The 26,438-nt window shown below is 45.1% G+C and overlaps 1 protein-coding gene across 1 annotated transcript; it reads right to left on the reverse strand.

Annotated features, from left to right (window-relative positions):
• Positions 1–8,358: 8,358 nt before the first annotated feature.
• On the reverse strand, positions 8,359–25,742 carry LOC309552815 (uncharacterized protein; the record flags this gene model as incomplete). The annotated part of the gene is made up of 4 exons (XM_082253727.1): positions 8,359–9,013; positions 23,166–23,323; positions 23,413–23,478; positions 24,395–25,742. The coding sequence occupies 4 exons, from the start codon at positions 25,740–25,742 to the stop codon at positions 8,630–8,632; spliced, it is 1,956 nt and encodes a 651-aa protein (XP_082109853.1). The 3' UTR covers positions 8,359–8,629.
• Positions 25,743–26,438: the final 696 nt, after the last annotated feature.

Below are 26,438 nucleotides of genomic sequence, written 5' to 3' on the forward strand. Positions count from 1 at the left end.
GCATGCGCCGGGGGAGACTTCCGCAGTGCTTCTCGCGGAGGAAGACATCTTACTCCACTCGTTGACGCTCGGTTTGTGAGGGATCTCTGAAGCCGCGGCTGCCATCTTGCTCCTCACCGGAAACACATGTCACCTGTAAGCAATGAATGTGTAAAGAGAGCGCCACCTGGTGGCGCCTGTTGTCATAGCGGCTCACTCAACTGGAGTCCTCATAGGGGGATTGGGGAGGGCAACAAGGAATGGGAACTTTTCTGCTGTCTGAAAACTTTTTATGAGCAGAATTCTTAGAAGCCATACAAAATATGTCAGCATCAGTTTGCACTGGTTAACTTGATAATTAATCTATGACTAATTTGCATGAATTTACATAATTGCTACCTTGTTTTTACAGCGACCCCGCCTCTCCAATATAAGGGTTATTCGGCTTTCTGGATATTTACTTTCCCAGCGGATAATGACGAGGCCGATCTCAGTTTCTTGCACAACTATAGATGCCATTGCTATTCAACATTTATCATTTGTCGGATTGTGTGTCCCGTGCGGGGCGCTGTGGTTACTTCCAGCGCCCGCTTTGTCGGCTACTGAGGGGAAAGGAGAAAGAAATCCCTAATGCCGCACATACACAGAGTCCTGTAGTGATGGTGGCAACCTCAGCCTGGGCTCCTGCTGGGCCACGTCACCAACGCGTTTCGCTCTGCCCCCCCAGAGCTTAGTCCCCATGACTAATCTACGGGGGTGGAGCGAATCACGTTGGAGGCGTTGCCTGGCAGGAGCCCAGGCTGAGGTTGCCACTCCTACCACCATCACTACAGGACTCGGTGGATGTGTGGCATTAGGGATTTCTTCCTCCTTTCCCCTCAGTAATCAGAGGAGCTGGGACGAGCTCCATCCCTCGCCTGCAGTCCCCCAATGGATGCCCAGCTACTCGCCTTACTCCCCATACTGATTGAGCCTGAGCAGCACACTAAACCTATTGAAGGTCACACGATGTCGGCTAGGCGGTCATGCTCTGTCTCGCAGTTTTCAAATATTGTCTTGAGGATCAAATCACACCACATGAAGTCCAGTGCGTTTTTTCTGCATCAAAAACGTATGGATAGCATACTTGCCAACTGTCCCGTTTTTGCCGGAACAGTCCCGGCAAATAGGAGCCTGTCCCGGGTAATTTACTCTGCCGGGACTGTCCCGGCAAATGCCCTTTTTTGCCGAAGCAGTTCCGTGTCACATAATTGCGGGGTCGCGTGACGTCATCGCTCGGGGGTCACCTGGCTCTGCGCAGGTCTGTATGAGCTCCCACTCGAATCCTTTCCCCAGCCTTGTCACAGGCGCCTGCCGTCTGGGAGCAGCTGCTGTTGAGAAAGGTACTGACTGTCTGATTTCTTTTAACCACATGCCAACCGCCGCAAGTACATTTACTGCGGCGGTCAGCCCCTCCTGGGCAAAGTGATGTAGTACAATGTCGCTCGCCCAGGAGCCTGTAGGGGGCGAGCGCGCGTCACCGGAGGTGCGCTCCCGCTCGTTCACGGGCATCCCCGCGTGAGTGACCGGCGGCTCCAATGTCCGCCAGCCACTCGCAATCTCCCGCTGGAGAGGGAGAAAGGCAGGCGGCTGATGTAAACAAAGCCGCCTGTCATTCTCCCTGATGTAAAGGCAGAGATCATACGATCCTGCTATGTAGGATCGTATGCCTCTGTGGTTACATCACAAGCCACACCCCCCCCACAGTTAGAATCACGCCCCTAGGGATACATTTAACCCACTGATCACCAATAAAGTCAACCCCTTCCCTGCCAGTGTCATTTTTACAGTAACAGTGCATATGTATAGCACTGATTACTGTAGTAATGTCACTGGTACTCCCAAAAGTGTCAAAAATGTCAGTCAGGGGTCCGATCTGTCTGCCGCAATGTCGCAGTCCCGCAAAGAAAATCGCAGATCGCCGCCATTACTCGTTAAAAAAAAAAACAATAAAAATGACATAAATCTTTCCCGTAGTTATTAAACGCAATCATTTTTGTGCAAACTAATCAAAATACGCTTATTGCGATTTTTTTTTACCAAACATATGTAGCAGGAAATTGGCCTAAAATGTTAAAAAATTTAGATTTTTACCTATTTTTTTTGAGAATTTCATATAAAAAAATGTGAAAAATATTGTTATTTTTTCAAAATTGTCGCTATTTTTTTGTTTATAGCGCAAAAAATAAAAATCACACAGGTGATCAAATACCACCAAAAGAAAGCTCTGTTTGTGGGAAAAAAAGGACGTCAATTTCGTTTAGGTACAGCGACGCACGACCGCGCAATTGTCCGTTTAAGTCACGCAGTGCCGAATCGCAAAATAGGCCCTGGTCTTTGAGCAGCCAAATCCTCCGGGGCCTAAGTGGTTAAACATACATTTAATGCTGCAATTAGTCAACATAAGGGCTTTTATTCACATCTATAATAAGAAAATAGCTTTCTGTGTCTGTGATCCAGCAGCTAATAGATTCATCTGTGCTGAGAATCATTTAATTATAAAGGCCTACTCAAGGAGAGAATTGCAAGGAATTGTGATGAGAATTTTAAACTTTAGGCAGAAGTATTGCAGCTGAATGGGAGAATTATTCCAACTCTGCTACTTTGGCCTTAAGTTTGAAATTCCCTTTTCAATTTCCTGTAATTCTCTCTATATTGAGTAGACCCTATAATCTCATGATAAGTAGGCGGAGATTAAATTTGCGGAATGGGAGGAGCTTCAGGGAAGTGGGTGTGGTACACTTTCAAGTAAGTAATTGATAGCTGTGCTGCAAAGTGTCCCTGGCAATTTTTTTAAAATGTTGGCAACTATGGGATAGTTATATGGTTTTTAATGGCATCGTTTACACCAGTGCGGTCAGTTCCAGAAAAAAAAAAGTAGAACATGCTGCATTTTTCCTGCACTGGACTGTATTGGAATGCAGTAAAATGCATCAAAAAACACACTGGAACGCACATTTCCTTATTTAAGATTAAGAAAAAAGAGGGGGAAAAAATGCACTGGACTGCATGATAAATGTACCAAAAATCATCAAAAACACACTGGAACATATCAAAAACGCATAAATAACGTGCATGCATGCCTCCCAACATTTTGAGATTGGAACGAGAGACATCTACTAGAAAAAGTATGTAAGCATAGGACACACCTCCTGCCACGCCCGCTTTAACCACTTAAGCCCCGGAAGATTTTACCCCCTTCCTGACCAGGGCCTATTAAGCAATTCGGCACTGTGTGATTTTAACGGACAATTGCGCGGTCGTGCGACGCTGTACCCAAATGAAATTGACGTTCTTTTTTTCCCCACAAACAGAGCTTTCTTTTGGTGGTATTCGATCACCTGTGCGATTTTTTGATCATGCGCTATAAACAAAAAAAGAGCGACAATTTTGCAAAAATAACAATATTTTTCACATTTTTTTTTATATGAAATTCCCCCCAAAAAATGTAAAAATCAAAATTTTTTAACATTTTAGGCCAATTTGTTTTCTGCTTCATATGTTTAGTAAAAAAAAAAATCGCAAAAAGCGTATTTTGATTGGTTTGCGCAAAAGTTGTTGCGTTTACTAACTAAGGGAAAGATTTTTGTCATTTTTATTGTTTTTTTTTTTTAACGAGTAATGGCGGTGATCTGCGATTTTTTTTGCGGGACTGCGACATTGCGGCGGACAGATTGGACCCTTGACTGACATTTTTGACACTTTTGGGGGTACCAGTGACATTACTACAGCAATCAGTGCTATACATATGCACTGTTACTGTAAAATGACACTGGCAGTGAGGGGGTTAACTTTATTTGAGTGGGAGGGGTTATGTGTGTCCCTAGGGGCGTGTTTCTTACTGTGATTGGCTGTGGCTGTGTGTGTAACAGCACAGATCAACGGTCCTACATAGCAGAACCGTATGATCTGTGCTGTTACACAAGGGAGAATGACAGGCGGCTTTGTTTACATTAGCCGCCTGCCTTTCTCCCTCTGTAACTGACGATCGCGAGTGACCGGCGGACATCGGGTCCGCCGGTCACTCGCGCGGGGGGGGGGGGGGTCTGTGAGCGAGCGAGAGCGGGAGCGCGCCTCCATCTGCGCGCGCTCGCTCCCTAGACCCTCACAGGCTAGCGACGTAGAACTACGTCGCTTTGCCTGTGAGGGGCTGACTGCCGACGTAAATCGTCGTTAGGCAGTCGGCACGCTGTTAAAGGAGAATTATACAAATAAATATGATTAGTTAAACCCACAAGTGCTTTTTTTTTTACCACTACTGTTCCTTTTACTGTCTCTTAAAATTTACAAATGCAGTAATTTATAAAGTGGATGAAAGGCTCAGAACTAGGAAACACATTTTGAAAGATAAAAAGTGCATTTTATATACAACAATATAGATCAGACCAAAATGAAAAAGGAAGCCATCCATTGTGTACAACTGCTATGCTGTGATTCGTCACTGCGGTCACATGGTACTGGCAGTTAGACGGTTCTCTGATCAGTGATCGGCTGTGTCCCGCGGGCACAGCCGGTGAAAGGTTGCGCCGCTGCATGGCCCTGTGGCCGCTCGCTCTGCGCTTCCTGACAGAACGTCATATGATGTCTAATCTGGATGGGAAAGCACCCGCCTGGCCGCCATTTGACTATAGGCTGGTGGTTAAAGCAGAACTAAACTCATCAATTTATTGGTTTCAAAACACAGTTACATTCTTAGCATGCTGGGATTGCTAACTGTTACATTTGCTGGTGCTCTCAGTCAACTGTCAAACCATCAAATGGCTGGAGTCATAATTGATCACATGTGCAGAACCATGGCAGTTACAGGTCAAAGGAGGTTAAGATGGCAGTTTTCATGGCTGAAAAGGATAGAAGGGTTTATTTCACTTTAAAGTACTTGTAAAGGTTTAAGAAAAATGAATAATATATAATGTATAGCCAGCTTAACCACTTCTGGACCAGAAGGTTTTACCCTTTAATGACCAGGCCTTTTTTTGCGATAGGGCACTGCGTTACTTTAACTGACAATTGCGCAGTCGTGAAACGCTGTCCCAAAATAAATTTTTTTTCTTACAAATAGAGCTTTCTTTTGGTGGTATTTGATCACCTGTGCGATTTTTATTTTTTGCTCTATAAACAAAAAAAGAGCGACAATTCTGAAAAAAAAAAAAAACAATATTTTTTACTTTCTGCTATAAAACATTTCCAATAAAAAAACATTTAAAAATCAAAATTTTTCATCATTTTAGGCCAATACGTATTCTGGTACATATTTTTGGTAAGAAAAAATCCCAATAAGTGTATATTGATTGGTTTGCACAAACGTTATCGTGTCTACAAACTAGGGGAAAGATTTATAGGTTTTTTATTTATTTATATTATTTACTAGGAATGGCAGCGATCAGTGATTTTTAGCAGGACTGCGACATTGTGGCAGACAGTTCAGATACCTAACTGACATTTTTGACACTTTTGGGGGGACCAGTGATATTACTATAGTAATCAGTGCTAAAAATATGCAGTTATTGTACTATGACTCTGGCAAAGAAGGGTTTAACACCAGGGGGCGACCAAAGGGTTAAATGTGTCCCTAGAGGGTGCTTTCTAACTGTGGGGGGCATGGACTTTCTGGATGAACACAGAGACCTGTGTTCCTAAATAGAAGGAACACAGGATCCCTGTGTTCATCACTGACAGAACAGTGGTCTGCCGTGTTTATATCGGCAGACGGCCATTTTGTCTCCATGAGGAGTGATCGCGGATGCCCGGCAGACATTGCGTCCCCCAGTCCCGCTGATTGGCTCCCCCGGTGGCCAAACGGCGCGCGCGCCCCTACTAGCTGTCCCGTGAAATGATGTACAAGTACGTTGTTTCGCGGGATAGAGCAGACCTGCCGCAGTATAAGTACGTTGGCTGGTCGGCAAGTGGTTAAGTAACCATTTTTTATTCATCTGCTGTAGATTAAAGCTGTGCGTTTGGTGTAAAACAGGAATTTTGTGAAGCCGTAGAGTTAGGATGGGCAGGGTGGGTGCTGTGCCCCCAACACACCAAGGTGCACTCAGTGGTAGCAAGAGAAAGTCAACAACATTTAGGGTGAATTCACATGGTATGCAGTGACAGACATTTTACCACATGGTAAAACCTTTATCACCGCAGGGACACACATGAAAGAATTGCAGCATGCTGCGATATAATGCAGATATACTGCATTGTATTGCAGCGCACCATGTTGATTCGCATGGCAATGTACAGCAACACAGCGCACCACACTACTGTACATTGCTGTGAAGTAGGTGTACATTTTGAACACTTCAAATAAAGTTAGTACAAAACACACAAAAAAAAAAAATGAGCCATGTGAGGCCCTGAATCGCACATCATACTGCCCCCTACTGTAGCCAACAACGGAGGGCTGTCAAAGCAGGGAATCGCTGTGACAGCTTTCTGTTGCTGTGTGAATGCAGTCTTATGCCTCGTACACACGCAACGATTATCGGCCGACCGATCGTCCGACTTTTGTCCAAGTTGTGTTTTGTTGGTTGGAATGTGCCTAGACTGCACACACATTTTCTCGGCCAACAAAAATCTACTTCAGAAGTGATGTCATGTGCTGGTTTACTTTCCGTGTGTTTTTTCTTCTCTGAGCATGCCCAGTCTTGCTCATCAGATTTTTCCCCGTCTAAATCTGTACTGACTGACGGAAAATTGGCCGTTCTGTTGACGGCCAACAAAACTTTTATAGCCTGCACACCAGATTTTTTTCGGCCGAAAAGTCGGAGTCGGTTGTCGGAAGCATCATACTAACAAGCCGAAAATCGGCCGATCGGACGTTGGCCGAAAATTCACGGCCAATTATCGACGCGTGTGTACGGGGCTTTAGTGTACACATAGCATGTGGGTGTAGTTAAATAACGGATGGCCAATGGAAGAAGAAAACACATGTACAAGAAAATAAAACACATATTAACCACTTGCCGACCGCCGCACGACTATCTACGTGGGCGGTCAGCCCCTCACAGGCAAAGTGACGTAGGTCTACGTCGCTCGCCTGTGAGGGTTTAGGGAGCGAGCGCGCGCCGCCGGAGGCGCGCTCCCGCTCCCGCGTGGTCACGGACCCCCCCCGCGCGTGTGACCGGCGGACCCGATCGCCGCCGGCCACTCTGCGATCGGCGGGGGAGAGGGAGAAAGTCAGGCAGCTTGTGTAAACAAGCTGCCTGTCATTCTCCTCTCTGTATGAGAGATGATCACATGGATCTACTATGTAGATCCATTGATCACTCTGCATACAGTTGAAGCCCCAGCCAATCACAGTTAGAAGCACGCCCCTAGGGACACACACAGCCCCTCCCTCTCAAATAAAGTTAACCCCTTCACTACCAGTGTATTTTTACAGTAACAGTGCATATATATAGCACTGATTACTGTAGAAATGTCACTGGTAACCCCAAAAGTGTCAAAAATGTCAGTCAAGGGTCCGATCTGTCCGCCGCATTGTCGCAGTACCGCAAAAAAAATCGCAGATCGCCGCCATTACGCGTTAAAAAAAAAAACAACAAAAATGACAAAAATCTTTCCCTTTGTTAGTAAACGCAATAACTTTTGCGCAAACCAATCAAAATACGCTTTTTGCGATTTTTTTTTACCAAACATAGGTAGCATAAAACAAATTGGCCGAAAATATTAAAAAATTTTGATTTTTACATTTATTTTTGGGGGAATTTCATATAAAAAAAAGGGAAAAATATTGCTATTTTTGCAAAATTTACGCTCTTTTTTTGTTTATAGCGCGTGATCAAAAAATCGCACAGGTGATCAAATACCGCCAAAAGAAAGCTCTGTTTGTGGGAAAAAAAGGACGCCAAATTCGTTTAGGTACAGCGTCGCACGACCGCGCAATTGTCCGTTAAAGTCACGCAGTGCCGAATCGCAAAATACCCCCTGGTCAGGAAGGGGGTAAAATCTTCCGGGGCTTAAGTGGTTAACTTTACTTGAAAACTTATAAAATGCAACAGTATTATATAACAAAGCTAAAGCAACTCCGTCACTAAAAGAAATGTGTATTTATTTATTAAAACTGTTCCCAATGAAGAAGACACTGAATGCTCGAATTGTGCTGCTCATTCTGCCAGACTTTGCTATAGTGAAAAAAAAAAAAAAAACGACTGAAAAAACTGCAGAATTTGACACTTCCTGGAATGTCAATTTCTAGGTCCTCTGCTACTCTCTACAGGACACAGTGGAGGACAGGGAATCCGACACTCCAGGAAGTGCTGGATTCTGTAGATTCTTCAGTCAGTGGTTTCTGTTCACAGCAGCACAGAGAGGGAGAAGTGAGTATTTAATGTCTTCTTTGCAGGGAACAATATTCTCTTTGTATTATATACATTTTTCTGGATATTGGAGAAACGTATTTAAAACAACAATATCGTCCACTCAATACTGAAAGGTGTGAAACATGTAAATCTGTAGGAAATGGCACCCACAGGTTTGATAACTGGCACTGTTATTATGATGTGAAAAGTACAGTGACTCATAGCAACCAATCAGAATTATTCACAGTAATCTGAGTGTTTGCTATGGGTTACTGCACTTTACACATCATTCTACTCAAAGAGTATGACTGTAAATGATGCTAACTTGCAAGGAAAGCCACTCTTCTAGCAACATTATCTGCACCGTATTTATTAATCAGGTGTGATTGCATCTTTGGGTTGTTCTTCTTTAAGTCCAAGTCATCCTTTGGCTCCCAAATAGGATAGCCATCAGGGCGGGAGCCTGTACGCAGGAAATGTCTGGTACTGCCCAGCTCTCCACTGTTAAAAAAGAGGGCTTGTGTTACATGGGAGACATCGAGCTTAAACTCTCTCATCATATCAATCACAGCTTTCTGAAGACCTTCGCTCTCGGATGCTTGTGAAGTGGAGGGTGTTTCATCCACATGCGATGCACTGTTGTTGTTCTCAGTCTTGCTGATCACTGGAGACGGCTGTTCAGGACTTGTGTTGTCATCAGTCTCCTTGAAACAGATAAATATTGTAAGAAATTCAGTACAACTCTAGAATCTATGTACAATTCCTATGCTTTATTCTTTAAAATATGCTACATGTACAGAAAAACACCTGCTGATCTGCCAGAAATCCGGTGAGCTCTAAAGTTCCCGTTGTTGGCTGACAGTGCACCCGCCGCACTAAAATTACAAACAGTATTGACACTCCTACCTGCAAAGATACAGAATGCTTCCCCTCTGTTAGGCGTCTCTCACGCTGCCCATCTCTGCATTTCCTGGACAAACTCCTACACCTCCCATCCCTACATTCCCTGGACAAGCTCCTACACCTCCCATCTGCATTTCCAGGATTCCTGAACCCCCAGCCCCAACAGGATCTTCTGCCAGTACTACCAATGGTGCTCGCTGTATTCCTGCCAGAACTTCTAATAGTGCTTTGTTGGGGCTTCCAGAGTTCCCTGTCTGCTGTGTCCATAAGGGCTACAACATCTTTTTTTTTCATCTCTTTTTAAGTCAGCTTCATTACCTTAACACTGTGACATCCATACTCACTGATACAGAACCTCCGACCCACACTGTACTTATGGTCTTCCGTCAGTACTCGGCTTCCTTGCAGTCATGAACATATATCCCAGATTTTCTCAGCCGCCCTGATACAAAGCTAGCCAACAACTTAGCTCGTACAAGTTTTGGAACCTTCTCCATTATTGAACAGTTTCACACTCAATTTATACACACATGAGCACATCCCCCTCCTGATCAAATTACTACACACATTATCCTATGCAGATGAAATTGTATACAGAAACAGAATTAACCTGAACTAATTATCTGGACATATGGACAGAACAATGTGATGTCATTAACATTTAACAATGGAACAGGCAGACTTAACACAATACACATCCCACCTCAAAACAGACAATAGGACAAGTCTGCCAATGACAGTCTGAACGTTTCGTACATTGAAATACATGGAATACACATTATCTCAATACACAAACAATAGGGAAAGCCTGTCTCCTACATTGAAGTACATGGAACAGAAGCCAGTGTGATTAACTCTTTCAATGAACATGTTCAGTGTCAGGGTCCGGACTGGCGGCAGATGAAGACACTAGGGGTGGATCCTCTGTGTCAGTGAGGGAATGGCGTGGGCCGTACCAGGGGACCGGTTCTAAGTTGCTACTGGTTTTCACCAGAGCTCGCCGCAAGGCGGGATGGACTTGCTGCGGCGGTAGCAACCAGGTCGTGTCCTCCGGGAGCGGGGATGATGACCGGAGCGCCGCTGCCCGCAGAACGCCACGAGTGCTCCGGGGAAGCCGTAGGACCCGGAGCGCTCGGCGTGACAGTACCCCCCCTTTGGTCTCCCCCTCTTTTTGGAGCCCAGGAACCTGTGGATGAGCTCCTTGTCGAGGATATTGGACTCGGGCTCCCATGACCTCTCTTCGGGACCACAATTTTCCCAGTCAACAAGAAATTTTTTTTTACCTCTGACGACCTTGGAGGCGAGGATGTCTTTCACCGAGAAGACGTCAGAGGACCCAGAGACAGAAGCAGGAACGATGACCTTGGAGGAGAATCGGTTAAGAATGAGGGGTTTGAAAAGGGATACATGAAAGGAGTTAGGAATACGGAGAGAGGGAGGAAGATGGAGTTTGTAAGAAACAGCGTTAATTTGGCTTTTGATTCTAAAAGGCCAGAGGTAACGCGGGCCCAGCTTGTAGCTAGGGACCCGAAACCGGATGTATTTGGCAGAGAGCCACACTCTGTCACCAGGGGCAAAGACAGGAGGAGTTCTTCTTTTTTTATCTGCATGTCTCTTCATGCGAGAAGAGGCCAGGATGAGCGACTTTTGAGTTTCTTTCCAGATGGAGGAGAAGTCCAGGGTCAACTTATCAACGTCAGGAAGTCCAGAAGAAGTGGGAATGGGGAGGGGGGGCAGCGGGTGACGGCCGTACACCACAAAAAATGGAGATTTGGTGGATGACTCAGAGTCTCTGAAGTTGTATGAGAATTCGGCCCAGGGCAGCAGGTCGACCCAATCGTCCTGACGGGAGGAGACGAAGTGTCGCAGATAATCACCAAGGATCTGGTTAACCCTCTCCACTTGTCCATTGGACTGAGGGTGGTAGGTGGAAGAAAAGTTCAATTTGATCTTTAATTGGGTGCAGAGTGCTCTCCAAAATTTTGAGATGAACTGAACGCCTCTATCAGAGACGATATGTGTTGGAAGACCATGGAGACGGAATATGTGCAAAAAGAATTGCTTAGCCAACTGTGGCGCAGAGGGAAGACCAGGAAGCGGGACAAAATGTGCCATCTTGGAAAATCTGTCAACGACCACCCATATGACTGTGTTGCCATGGGATACGGGAAGGTCAGTGATGAAGTCCATCGCTATGTGGGACCAAGGCTGTTCGGGCACTGGCAGAGGGAGGAGAAGACCTGCTGGCCTCTGGCGAGGAGTTTTGTCACGTGCGCAGACAGTACAAGCCCGAACGAACTCAGTCGCATCTTCCTCAAAGGAAGGCCACCAATAGTGTCTGGCAATTAACTTAATAGTCTTTTTAATTCCAGCGTGACCCGCCAGGTGGGAGGAGTGGCCCCATTTGAGAGTCCGAAGGCGAAGACGTGGAGGAACATACGTTCTTCCTGGAGCAACTGGTACCAGTGAAGCAGGGGCAGCTGAAATCAGACACTCAGGAGGTATGATGTGTTGAGGAACGGTTTCAGCTTCGGAGGCATCAGTGGAGCGTGATAGGGCATCCGCCTTAATGTTCTTGTCAGCAGGACGAAAATGGATCTGGAAATTAAATCGGGCAAAGAACAATGACCAGCTGGCCTGGCGAGGATTAAGGCGCTGGGCAGACTGAAGGTATGACAGATTTTTGTGGTCAGTGTAGATGGTGATAGGATGAAGGGATCCTTCCAGGAGATGTCTCCATTCCTCTAGTGCCAACTTAATGGCTAGTAGTTCACGGTCTCCAATAGCATAGTTCCTTTCTGGAGGAGAAAAAGTTTTAGAGAAGAAGCCGCAGGTGACGTTTTTTCCTTTAGCGGACTTTTGAAGAAGGACCGCTCCGGCTCCAACAGAGGAGGCATCTACCTCCAGGAAGAACGGTTTCAGAGGATCGGGCCTAGTCAAGACTGGAGCGGAGGCGAAGGCGGTCTTAAGGCGAGTAAAGGCTTCTTCAGCTTGGGGAGGCCAGAATCTCGTATTCGCTTCTTTCTTGGTTAGTGCCACAATAGGCGCCACGATAGTGGAGAAGTGGGGGATGAACTGGCGGTAGTAATTGGCGAATCCAAGGAAGCGCTGGATAGAGCGAAGTCCCGAGGGGCGTGGCCAATCCAAGACTGCGGAGAGCTTGTCGGGGTCCATTTGAAGACCTTGTCCAGAAACTAGGTATCCCAGAAACGGAAGACAGCTACGTTCAAAGAGACACTTTTCAATCTTGGCGTAAAGATGGTTAACACGGAGAAGGCTGGAGCACTTGACAAACATGGAGACGGTGTTCCTCCAGAGTGGAGGAGAAGATTAGTATGTCGTCAAGGTAGACCACTACGCAGGTATACAACAAGTCCCGGAAGATCTCATTGACAAAGTCTTGAAAGACTGCCGGGGCATTGCAAAGACCAAAAGGCATGACAAGATATTCGAAGTGGCCATCTCTGGTGTTGAAAGCGGTTTTCCACTCATCTCCTTCACGGATTCTGATGAGGTTATAAGCGCCCCTGAGGTCAAGCTTAGTGAAGACCTTTGTTCCGCGCAGACGGTCAAAGAGCTCCGAGATGAGGGGCAGAGGGTAGCGATTCTTTACCGTGATTTTGTTAAGACCGCGGTAATCAATACAAGGACGTAGTGACCCATCCTTCTTGGCAACAAAGAAGAATCCTGCTCCGGCAGGAGAAGAAGACTTCCTGATGAATCGTTTCTTGAGATTCTCCTGAACGCACTCCGACATGGCCTTGGTTTCAGGAGCGGAGAGCGGGTAAATCCTGCCACGGGGTGGTGTGGTACCAGGAAGCAAGTCAATGGGGCAGTCGTAGGGTCTATGTGGTGGTAAGACCTCTGCCTGTTTTTTGCAAAAGACGTCAGTAAAGTTTTGATAGGCCTTAGGAAGGCCGAGCAATGGAGAGGGGATGGAGACTTGTCTAGTAGGTACCGACTTGAGGCAACGAGTGTGGCAGGTAGGGCCCCATGATTTAATGTCCCCAGGCGAGGGTAGGAGAGTGGCGCTGGAGCCAGAGCAAGCCAAGAAGGACGTCAGAAGTGCAGTTAGGCAGAACAAAAAATTCAATCGTCTCTTGGTGAAGAACCCCTATGGTCATGAGCACGGGTTCTGTGCGATAACGCACGGTGCAATTCAGATTTTCTCCGTTAACTGTAGACATAAAGAAGGGCTTGACGAGACGGATAACAGGGATACTAAACCGGTTGATGAAGGAGGCTTTAATGAAGTTTCCTGCAGAACCAGAGTCCAAGAAGGCCTCCGCAGGGAAGGAGACTTTAGCGGCTGGAGAAATCCGTACTGGAACAATCAGGCGTGGAGAGGAAGAATTTACGCCCAGTGACGCCTCTCCCATGTTCACTAGGTGCGAGCGTTTCCCTGACGCTGAGGACGAAGAGGACAGTCCTTTAAGAAGTGTTCAGAGCTCGCACAGTATAAGCATAAGTTCTCGTTCCTCCGGCGAGACCTCTCTTGCTGGGTCAGGCGAGACCGATCCACTTGCATGGCCTCCTCGGCGGAAAGGCACAGTAACAGGCTGCAAAGGATGCTGGAAGAGAGGAGCCAGGCGTGGGTATCGCCTGATACGAACAAGATCTTTCTCCTGGCGGAGTTCCTGACGTCTTTCAATGTAGCGCATATCAATGCGAGTAGCCAACTGGATGAGTTCAGTCAGGGAGGCAGGTATCTCTCGTGCGGCCAGACAATCCTTGATATGGCTGGATAAACCTTTTTTAAAGGTCGCGCAGAGGGCCTCGTTGTTCCAGGTCAATTCGGAGGCCAGAGTGCGAAACTGTATAGCATATTCGCCTACTGTAGAGTCTCCTTGGACGAGATTTAGCAAGGCTGTTTCCGCGGACGAGGCACGGGCAGGTTCCTCGAAGACACTGCGGACTTCAGAAATGAAGGACTGGACGGAGGCAGTGGCAGGATCGTTGCGGTCCCAGAGCGGCGTGGCCCAGGCCAAGGTCTTCCCAGATAGCAAACTGACCACGAAGGCCACCTTAGACCGTTCTGTGGGAAACTGGTCTGACAACAGCGGCACATCAGTGGGATCCATGGCCGGATCTACTGTCAGGGTCCGGACTGGCGGCAGATGAAGACACTAGGGGTGGATCCTCTGTGTCAGTGAGGGAATGGCGTGGACCGTACCCGGGGACCGGATCTAAGTTGCTACTGGTTTTCACCAGAGCCCGCCACAAGGCGGGATGGACTTGCTGCGGCGGTAGCAACCAGGTCGTGTCCTCCGGTAGCGGTTCAACCTCACGGACAGCTGATACAGGCGTGGTACAGTAGGACAAGGCAAAGGCAAGGTCAGACGTAGCAGAAGGTCAGGGCAGGCGGCAAAGGTTCGAAGTCAGGGGCAACGGCAGAAGGTCAGATACACAGGCAGGGAAATACACAAAATGCTTTCTCAGGGCACTAAGGCAACAAGATCCGGCAAGGACAGGAAGGGGAAGTGGTTTTTTATATGTTTTGTATTGATTGGACCAGGCACCAATTAGTGGTGCACTGGCCCTTTAAATTTTAGTGCAGCGGCGCGCGCTCTAGGGAGCGGGGCCACGTGCCGGGAGGAAGACAGGACGGGACCCGGCAAGTTAGTGAGTTGAGTCCGCGGACGGGAACGTCCTGCCGCGCGGACCGCATCCCTGCCACATGCGGGGGGACGGCGCTCACGGTCGGGGATGATGACCGGAGCGTCGCTGCCCGCAGAACACCACGAGTGCTCCGGGGAAGCCGCAGGACCCGGAGCGCTCGGCGTGACATTCAGAATCAAACAACTGACAAATATTACTGTCCCAGTTGAAGCAATTCAAACCATTAAGTATCTGTCTTTCACTACCAGTGACGGGGAGTACTGTCATACTCACTATCACTCTTGAGGTGCAGGATCGAGCTGTTCAGGCCTCAGTGCTTCCTATTTCCCTCTTTTGGGTATAGCGCTTTCTGGCGCCCTCTTGTGTCACTACTGGCCTTTCATTTACGCATATTACCTTTATGGTTGAGCGGACCAGCAGAACTGTAAGACTTTTTTTTTTTATTGAAACATAGAATGTTTCTCTATAGTACAATTTGATTGGATATGAATTATACCTCTCGCATCCCTGATGAAGTAGATATTCTATCTCTGAAACGCGTCAGGTAGAGGAAGCTATACTACATCAATATCACTCTCACAGTTGCTGTATCCAAAAGGCTGTTCATACCATGTTGTCTATGTTTCTTTTATCTAGTGATGTAATGTTAAAATCTATGTTTTTATATAATTTTTTTACAATTTTATAATTTACTATTACTAAATCAGTGCCTTAAAAGTCCCACAAATAGGGGAACCCCCATTTTTTGTGTGTCTAATATTTAGGGACGTGGCACTTAACGGAATCCAATCACCTTTATCTCTAGAGTTCCCTAAAACAACACTGAGCATATCCGATAATAGAAAGGGTATTTTTTTAAACTCTTTTTATTAAAGAAGAAGTAATCATGGTTACAGTAAAGAAGAGGCTCAACGTGAGCGCATTAACAGTAAGGTACAATACAGTACAAAAAAAAGGACTGTTAAAGCGGAGTTCCACCCAAAAGTGGAACTTCCGCTTTAAATAGTCCTAACTCCCTGACATGCCACATTTGGCATGTAATTTTTTGAGGGGGGGGAGCGGGTACCTAGTTTTGACATACCCGTTCCCACTTCTGCTCGGAGCGCCGCGGCGCCCTGAGCGGAAGTTCTCCTCTCTCCCTCCCTCCCTGCAATCTTCTGGGACATGTCAGAGGTCCCAGAAGATTGCCGGCCAATCACGACGCATAACGCAACTCGCGCATGCGCAGTGCGTACCCGGCTGTGAAGCCGCAAACTGTCACAGCCGGGTGCTCACATCAGTGATGCCGGCGCCGCAGAGCAGAGAGGGAGAAGACGGCGCATCGCTGGACCGTGGGACAGGTGAGTAGGCGGTTAGGCTGGAGCTCCGCTTTAAGTCACAGTGTCAAATATATAGCATTCCACATTGTCACAGTATTGATGTACATACAAGCTATTAGATGGAACCAGCATCCAGAGGTCTGCTAAGTAGCAGAACCATTAGACCCAAAGTTGAATGGGGAGCAAATGGACTTACAAAAAAACATCTAAAACATTCAGTGGCATCTTATGTATTCGAAACAGTGAGAGGTGAGGAAGGCCATGCATCCCAGATTTTATTGTATTTATGGGGACACCCCCTATGCTCATAGATAAGCTTCTCATAAGGCAAAATTTGGTTCACCATTTGCAACCACATGTGTGTAGAGGGAGGGCTTGGTTGGATCCACTTAAGTGTCACTGCCTTACATGCTAGAAATAAAGTTTCTCTAAGCAATGTTCTAGAGTGTCGTGGCCATTGATCCTCATCAAGCACTCCCAGTAAACAGACTAGCAGAGTACATGGAACTGGCACAAATAAGACTGTTGATAACACTGCAATCACTCACTGCCAGAACCTTGCTATAACTGGGCATGACCACATCACATGGGCAAAATCTGTCCAGGGGCAAGTACATAGAAAGGGTATTTAAAGTGTTACTAAACCCACAGCAGTAAAATCAGTCTGTATATGCAGTAAAGCATGCTTGTTTTGTAAAAAGGCTGTTTGATCCAATTTTCTCTGATGTTCCCTTTCTTCAACAGTCCCCAATCCATCTCCTGATAGTACAGAGCCTTGGAGGCACTCTGCACATATTCAGTTTGATGAGCACTTGATCAGTGTTGCTAGAGGGTTTTCCTTCTTTTGGGGGGGAAGGGGGGGGGTGCATGTGATCGGCACAGGGCCAAAAACGCACTGTCCACACAGAGGGTCAGGGGTCATGCTGCCTCATAGGACAGTCAGAGGAGAATGAAAACTCCTCTTACAAGCTTTAAACAGTGCTCAGCCAGACACAGATAGAAGTCACAAGATTGCTATAAACTGCTGATGAGAAAAGGTATTTAGCAGTTTATATTTAGTAAAATAATTGCATTTCCATGTTCTGTGTCATGTGAGAGACCAGATATAGTGAATGCAGGCTCCTGGGTTTAGTAACACTTTAATATTTGGGATGCAATATTCAGGGTTCTCTTCCAGGCCGCAAATGGGGGGAGTTATTGGAAATCTGCTGATCCACCCTCTCAAAAAGAGTGGATTAATAACGTTGGTAATACCCTCCACTATGAACAATATATTTACCAGCATTGTGAAAAAAGGTACAGTGCGCTCAACACAATCATAAATATTAAGCATAAGACATCTGGGATGACCCAAATATTATGGTGATCTTCATACAGTGTGAAAAACCATATGTGAAAATTCTTTATGCAAAAACATGTAATTTATAACAATCGTGAAAACATATATATATATATATATATATATATATATATGTATATGTAAAGTCCTCCAATTGATCCAGATAATCTCAAATAGCCAAAGTTCAAGCTTCCATCAATAGTGGATCTTCAATCTTGCTAATCTTAGACCGATATGTGAGGGTGAAATAGAAAAAATAGCCTCTTACCAGATAACACTAAACAGTGGGCCTTATTGGTGAATAGGCACTTTCCACATGTGAACAAATGAAATTAAGTGAGGTGAGACCTCGGTGGTAGTGCAAACTTCTTACCCGAAGTATGTAGAGGGTAGGCATAAACCACTGAGAAACCAAAGATATAAAGTGCCAATAGTGCATTATCCTTTTAAAAAATTTTTAAACTGGGCTCCGGTCCCAGCTGAAGCCTGATAAGGAGAAACGCGTCGGGGGAAGTAGCCACGCCGTCACGCCACACCTCGTGTTCCGCACTGCAGGCGGTCACGTTCGGTACACTTGGAACCATTGTTTATGCCCAGTTCCTTCCATTTGCCATGTAAGTGTGTTTCTTTTTTAATAAAGTTTTTTTAAAAGGATAATGCACTATTGGCACTTTATATCTTTTATGGGGGAGCTACATTAGAGTACAGTATCGCCAGCCACATCGTTGAGTTGGATATGGTGGAGTGGAGAAACATTCAGCCCAAGCATTGAAGCCACCATTGGATACCTTCTATCTGGTGCATCTGTAAAAAAAACAGTGGTTTATGCCTACCCTCTACATACTTCGGGTAAGAAGTTTACACTACCACCGAGGTGTCTCCTCACTTGATTTCATTTGTTCACATGTGGAAAGTGTCTATTCACCAATAAGACTCACTGTTTAGTGTTATCTGGTAAGAGGCTATTTTTTTATTTCACCCTCACATATCGGTCTAAGATTAGCAGGATTGAAGATCCACTATTGATGGAAGCTTGATCTTTGGCTATTTGAGATTATCTGGATCAATTGGAGGACTTTTTCACATTTATTTTCCCCATTTCAGTGCTGCCGCATAATTGTAGGGTTAGCGCACCTTATTTTCTTTCACATTTATTTACCAGCATTGCCTGAGTAAATCTGAGAAATTGTGGGCGCCCTGGCTTGATACACCTGGTCTTAGTCCACTGGAGCTCCTACAGATGAGGCTATTGCAATGTTCTGCTACCTAGTAAAAACGTGGGATGGTGGAGGATTCAATTGTAATTTTGCATGGGCTTTTTTGATTTCTATATGTTAAAGACAATTGTATATTTCATGCAGTGGATTCTGTATCCATGATCAAGAAGCTCTGGAAGGCTGTATTTTGTTCAATAAAGTATTAAAAAAAAAGGATATTTAAGCTCCATCCCTTGAAGAGGCTGGTGCTGTGTTTTCTTGCTACCAGATACCCTGCTTTGTCCAAAAGAGCCAATTACACTACTGCTTACCTGTTTTGTTGTTGACTCGGATTGACCTAGCTTGTCTATTGTCTCTACACCCAGCTTGCCTTTGCCTAACGTTTCTGTGTACAGTCTCCACACTATAGCCTCTCTGTCCTCACTCTCCCCTTGGTGGGGCAATCCTGAGGGGCATAACCTAATACCAGGGGCCACTAAGACTCCTGGCCCATCTCTGCCATCAGAAGCTCTGGTGAAGACCAGCTGGTGCTTAGACTCTGTGCCTTGGATAACCTTGGATCACCTGCATGGTGGTGTTGCCGTAACCCCCTTTACTCATCTCTATAACATATGGGAAGGTTCTGTAGTCCAGCAGAGGAGTACTCAGGCAAGGCTGACAACACTACTTGTGAGTTGGGTGCAGAGTTGACCGCTCCTTGCAGGAAGTTAAGAGCAGATCTACAGTTATATCACTACACCTGCAACAGCAACTGTATTTGCATTTAAAAATGTTCTGAATATGTTTTTTTTACCCAGAAATAAAAAACTTTCATCTAGTGATTAAACTGGACCTGAGCTATTGGCAGTTCCTGAAAGATTGCATTTCAGCATTGTCAGAACTGCACATATTCCCCCCGAGCGCATCCCACAAGCAATGTTGAGCACCTTTTATAAGGGCATTGAGGCCCTGCTTTGCTCTATGGGAATGCGGTGGAGGGCCTTCCTCAGTAGGGAGCTTTTTGTATAGTAGAAACTTGCATAGCCCAGGATAATGGGGCACCTGGCTCACCCTGAAGAAAATATTAAAAATCAAACAGATCCCGGTGACACCAGTTGCTGACGCTGAAAATGAATGTAAATCCTGACAGAGGCTGAAAGCCCTTCTCCAGTAGATGTCTGCATTACAAGGGGGTACTTCAGAAAGTCAACCTTCAAAGATGCAAATAGTACATTTACTTTTAAACAAATCAATAGGTAGAAAATGGAAATAAAAATGAAAGTGTTACCAAACCCGCAGCAGTAAAATCAGTCTGTATATGCAGTAAAGAATGCTTGTTATACTCACTGTGGAATCTAAGGGGTTAATCCTCTGCATTGTGTAAAAAGGCTGTTTGATCCTGTGTTCTCTTATCCTCCCCTTCTTTCACTGTCCCCATTCCATCTGCTGATAGAACAGAGCCTAGGAGGCACTCTGCACATGATCAGTTTGGTGTGTATTGCTAGAGAAATTTTTTTTTTTGGGTGGGTGCATGTGATCAGCACAAGGCCAATCAGCACTGTCCAGACAGAGGGTCAGGAGTCCTGCAGCCTCATAGGACATAAGAGAATGAAAACTCCTCCTACAAGCTTTAACCAGTACTCAGCTGAACACTGGTAAAAGTCATAAGACTTATATATGCTGATGAGAAAATATTTTAGCAGTTTATATTTACTAAAATAATTGCATTTCCATGTTCTGTGTACTGTGGTAGACCACATATAGTGAATGCAGGCTTCTAGGTTTAGTAACACTTTAACTGGCAATTAACCAGATACTTACAGTGCCTTGCGAAAGTATTCGGCCCCCTTGAACTTTGCGACCTTTTGCCACATTTCAGGCTTCAAACATAAAGCTATAAAACTGAAATTTTTTGTGAAGAATCAACAACAAGTGGGACACAATCATGAAGTGGAACGAAATTTATTGGATATTTTAAACTTTTTTAACAAATAAAAAACTGAAAAATTGGGCGTGCAAAATTATTTAGCCCCTTTACTTTCAGTGCAGCAAACTCTCTCCAGAAGTTCAGTGAGGATCTCTATGTTAACCTAAATGACTAATGATGATAAATAGAATCCACCTGTGTGTAATCAAGTCTCCGTATAAATGCACCTGCACTGTGATAGTCTCAGAGGTCCGTTTAAAGCGCAGAGAGCATCATGAAGAACAAGGAACACACCAGGCAGGTCCGAGATACTGTTGTGGAGAAGTTTAATGCCGGATTTGGATACAAAAAGATTTCCCAAGCTTTAAACATCCTAAGGAGCACTGTGCAAGCGATAATATTGAAATGGAAGGAGTATCAGACCACTGCAAATCTACGAAGACCTGGCCGTCCCTCTAAACTTTCAGCTCATACAAGGAGAAGACTGATCAGAGATGCAGCCAAGAGGTCCATGATCACTCTGGATGAACTGCAGAGATCTACAGCTGAGGTGGGAGACTCTGTCCATAGGACAACAATCAGTCGTATACTGCACAAATCTGGCCTTTATGGAAGAGTGGCAAGAAGAAAGCCATTTCTTAAAGATATCCATAAAAAAGTGTCGTTTAAAGTTTGCCACAAGCCACCTGGGAGACACACCAAACATGTGGAAGAAGGTGCTCTGGTCAGATGAAACCAAAATCAAACTTTTTGGCAACAATGTAAAACGTTATGTTTGGCGTAAAAGCAACACAGCTCATCACCCTGAACACACCATCCCTACTGTCAAACATGGTGGTGGCAGCATCATGGTTTGGGCCTACTTTTCTTCAGCAGGGACAGGGAAGATGAAAATTGATAAATCAATAAAATTGATTGGAAGATGGATGGAGCCAAATACAGGACCATTCTGGAAAAAAACCTGATGGAGTCTGCAAAAGACCTGAGACTGGGACAGAGATTTGTCTTCCAACAAGACAATGATCCAAAACATAAAGCACAATCTACAATGGAATGGTTCACAAATAAACATATCCAGGTGTTAGAATGGCCAAGTCAAAGTCCAGACCTGAATCTAATCGAAAATCTGTGGAAAGAACTGAAAACTGCTGTTCACAAACGCTCTCCATCCAACCTCACTGAGCTCGAGCTGTTTTGCAAGGAGGAATGGGCAAAAACTTCAGTCTCTCCATGTTCAAAACTGATAGAAACATACCCCAAGCGACTTACAGCTGTAATCGCAGCAAAAGGTGGCGCTACAAAGTATTAACTTAAGGGGGCTGAATAATTTTGCACGGCCATTTTTTTTGTTTTTTATTTGTTAAAAAAGTTTGAAATATCCAATACATTTTGTTCCACTTCATGATTGGGTCCCACTTGTTGTTGATTCTTCACAAAAAAATACAGTTTTATATCTTTATGTTTGAAGCCTGAAATGTGGCAAAAGGTTGCAAAGTTCAAGGGGGCCGAATACTTTCGCAAGGCACTGTAAGTGCCATCTCCAGGTGCCAGCATGTGACTTCCAATCCTCTGTAGAGAATCCTTAATACCGGGGTTGCTGGTTCTGGACTAATCCCTTCCACCCCTTAGTACCCACCCATCACATGTGATAAGGCCTCACTAATCAAAATTACAGTGCAGAAGAGGATAAAGGCTGAGTGAGAGACCACAGGAGATAGTCATGTTCTGTAAATCAGAGCACCCTAGCATTTAAGGCCCCTTTTACACGGGGCAGACTCTGTTCTGATCAGTAGAAGATCTGCTCTGAGATCCCCTGCTGATCAGAGCAGGCGAATGACAGGTTAGTGTCCGTTCAGTTTACAAAGAGCGGACGTGATAGAGCCTGCTCTGCTCTATGGGCAGCCGGGAGTTAACGAATTGCGCTGTCGCAGGGACACACGCCGGCCCTCCAATCTGATCTGCCTACACGGAGGAGAACGGATCCCCTTCCGTTTGTTTTTAGTGGACCGGATTGGAGAATTGTGTCTGTTTACACCTGACGGTCTATAAAGATGAATGGACAGTCTGTTCAAGTCCACCTGAAAAACTGACAGGCGGGCTTGATCAGAACAGTTGTTTGAAAGAGGCCTACGTCTCCTGTGGCGCTATACAGGGGGGTTAGATATGTAGTATAAACTCCTGGCGGTACCTCCAATACAAAGTCACAATCAGTGTTATAATGTTTTCCTACCACCGCCTTTGTTTTAAAACCCAACTGAATTCTCACACCTTTTTATGTCTTCATAGTCCTGAATTCAAATTCATTTAGGGATGTTTTGAGTACAGAGCTGCCCTAATCCGTGTCTTTTATTTCTGCCTGAAGTTCTCAAAACTTTTTTTATTTATTTACGCTTTTTTACACTATGGCTTTTGCCATCCTCCTGACACAAGGACCTTCCTTGTGCAACTCTTTCCTTAAACCTAATAATAAAGCTGAGTTTGGCAGCTTCATTGACAAGAACTACACACTCCCCAGTGGTGTTGACAAATTCAGATCAAGGTCGCAAAGCATACCTCAAATTCCAGGTTTGCTGCCTCAAATATATGCAGATCTTCGGAATCACTGGAGTCTTTCCTATCTGGTCGAACAGTCTTGGGGGAATGAGGGGAAGGCAACATTTTATTACCTGCCAGGCATAGAGAGAAGAAGAAAAAATTGAGCTCAGGTTTTTCTACGCAAAATGTATACTTAGTCTAAAACTGGCCATAGAAATCTGAGGACCAGCAGAAACCAGGACACCATTCTACCATCTGAAGTTACCTTTTGACCCAGCTTTGCAACAAAGAGTGTTCTGTCTGCCAAAGTGTTTCTGTCTGAGCCTAGGCACTACAAAGACAAAGAGCAAATATGGACAGTCCTAGTCACATCTCATCTTAGGAGGTGAGCAGAAAAGGTTTTCTATCTCCCTAAACTTTTTTATCCCCAAAATCTGGTAGCTGGGAATGCCTAGAGATAGATGAATGTCCACAATGGTGGGACTAGATGACCTAATGCAGTGCACAGCTTGGAAAACCTTGTCCAGTCACTATCTCTTTTTAGAGGTATTTCGGGAGCTATTTCTGTCACCTTGTCCATTGCCCAAATCAGTGATTTCCAAACCTCATTTATGAGAGCTATTTTATCTAAGAACAATTCCCAAAACAATGCCTATTGGGGGGGTACTTGAGGACTGAGGTTGGAAACCATTGGCCCAAATGGTTGCTCATGTGTAGATAACAGCTGAATTCAGCAGAGTGGAACAAGCTTGCAGAATAAACAGCCAATCTATACAGTCGTAGCTTTAAAACTCCTCACAAGATCTGACCAAAATTGGTTCACAATTTTACATCAGTGGGCACCTTAACATAGACTCTTCTGATGCCTGTCCAAAGAGCCAACAGGCAGCCAGATCTTTAGAAACCGTGCTAAAGTTATTTTAATTAGGGGCATTGAGGGACCCTAAAGCAATTAAAAATGCTCCAAAACCTTGCCAAAGTTCTCAACAATCAAGCACCAAGACCCTCAGTTATAAACGTATATATGCAGGGATGGAGCATAATGGTACTAGGGCCTGGCTTGGACTGTTAAGCTGGCCATACATTATACAATTTTCTTGAGTTACCTTCAACTATGTAGAGAATGGGCCTGCCTGATTACACACAAAATTAAAGTGTTAAGATTTGACCTCATATTTTTTGGTTTTAGTAAATCTAAAGAAAAATTGTACAAGAAAACTATATAATGTATGGCCAGCTTTAATAGCGATTCTGAGGGATATCAGCTGAGGCACTAGGTTGGGTAGTATCACAATTCTGAGGGATATCAGTGGAGGCACTGGGTTGTGTGGCATCACAATTCTGAGGGATATCAGCAGGGGCAATAGGTTGGATGGCATCACAATTCTGAGGAGTTATAGTGGAAGTCAAAGCACTGGTAAGCAATGAAACGTTAGTTTTATCAGATCTGTGTGTGCTGTTTGAACTAGAATTCTTGCTTGGGAAAGTAGAACCTTTGGGAGGCAACTTGTACTTATACTTGTGATTAACAAGGTACTTAACATAGCGTGCTTTCATGGCCTGCCAGGTCCTCCTAAGCACCTTTTTCTTCTCCATATCCTTCCACAGTACATTGCCAGTTACTGTACAGCTGGAGGAAGCATGATCTCGAATATAGACCAAGATGGCCAAGTCTTCCTCTTTGGTGAAGGCCATTCTCCCTTGTTGCAGGGTAGTGGCTGCCTTATGATCCTGTAGTGGAATTACTGCCTGAACCTGTTGACTCTCAAAATTTTGTACATCCAGTTCCTTGGCAGTGTACTTCTTTTGGGAACCAGTCTCTGCCTCAGGATGTTCCATCTGCTCAGCTGGGGATTTAGCACCATGACTCTCTTCTACCTGACCACAGTACTTCTCCTCAACAGACATCTGTGTCTCATTCCTGGGCTTTTCTTGCACGTTTGTCTTCTCAGCTCTCCTTTGTTTCATGTTTGGACTATGCTGGTTTTCTCCATCTCCAAACCTAGTTATGCTTGCTACTTTCCTTTTCGGTATCCTAAACTGTGTCCCAAGATGAGATTCTCCATCTTTCATGAAGCCACTGTCATCTGTTGTATCAGTCTCTAAGTCCTTTACAGTATTAGGGTTCCCAGGAGCTGGCGTGCTGGTTCTAGGATCTGGAACGATTAGTGAACTATAGTTCTCATCTACATTAAGTGTCTGTTCTACAGAAAGGGTCTTCCTTTGAGTTCTAGATGTACTGTGAGCAGCAGCAGCTCCCCCAGTATTCTTTTCACCCCTTTTATCTTCACTGGCTTCTTCCATGCAGGTGCCATCTGTAGATGAAGCTGTACACATATCAGTTTTCAGGTTCTCTCCACACTCAGAAGCTGGTTTGGTGGGAATTCTACTTTTTGAAGCGGGGCTTTTACTGCTTTCTTTTCGAGAGACCCTGGTCATTCTCTCCATGTTGCCCTCTCTCTCTGCAGTTGCCTCTTTAGTAGCGGTCACCATAGAGGTGCAAGATTCCCTATTTACCCGTGCGTCAGCCTCTTCTTTGTTGGTCAGGTGAACAGCAGAACTTCCTTTGTGACTCTCCTTATCTCCACGGGCCATACTAGGAATAGTAAGTGAATGCAGTCCTATGCCTCGTACACACGCAACAATTATCGGCCGACCGATCGTCCGACTTTTGTCCAGAGTGGTGTTTTGTTGGTTGGAATGTGCCTAGACTGCACACAAATTTTCTCGGCCAACAAAAATCTACTTCAGAAGTGATGTCATGTGCTGGTTTACTTTCCGTGTGTTTTTTCTTCTCTGAGCATGCCCAGTCTTGCTCATCAGATTTTTGTCTGCCGAAATCTGTACTGACTGACGGAAAATCGGCCGTTGTGTTGACGGCCAACAAAAATTTTATAGCCTGCACACCAGATTTTTTTCGGCCGAAAAGTCGGAGTCGGTTGTCGGAAGCATCATACTAACAAGCCGAAAATCGGCCGATCGGACGTTGGCCGAAAAGTCACGGCCAATTATGGACGCGTATGTACGGGGCTTTAGTGTACACATAGCATGTGGGTGTAGTGAAAAAACATATGGCCAATGGAAGAAGAAAACACATGTACAAGAAAATAAAACACATATTAACTTTACTTTAAAACGTATAAAATGCAACAGTATTATATAACAAAGCTAAAGCAACTCCGTCACTAAAATAAATGTGTATTTATTTATTAAAATTGTTCCCAATGAAGAAGACACTGAATGCTCGATGCTTGTGCTGCTCATTCTGCTAGACTTTGTAATAGTGAAAAA

The sequence above is a fragment of the Pelophylax lessonae genome (genome assembly GCF_965119305.1).
Source record: "Pelophylax lessonae genome assembly, chromosome: 4".
Lineage (NCBI taxonomy): Eukaryota > Metazoa > Chordata > Amphibia > Anura > Ranidae > Pelophylax > Pelophylax lessonae.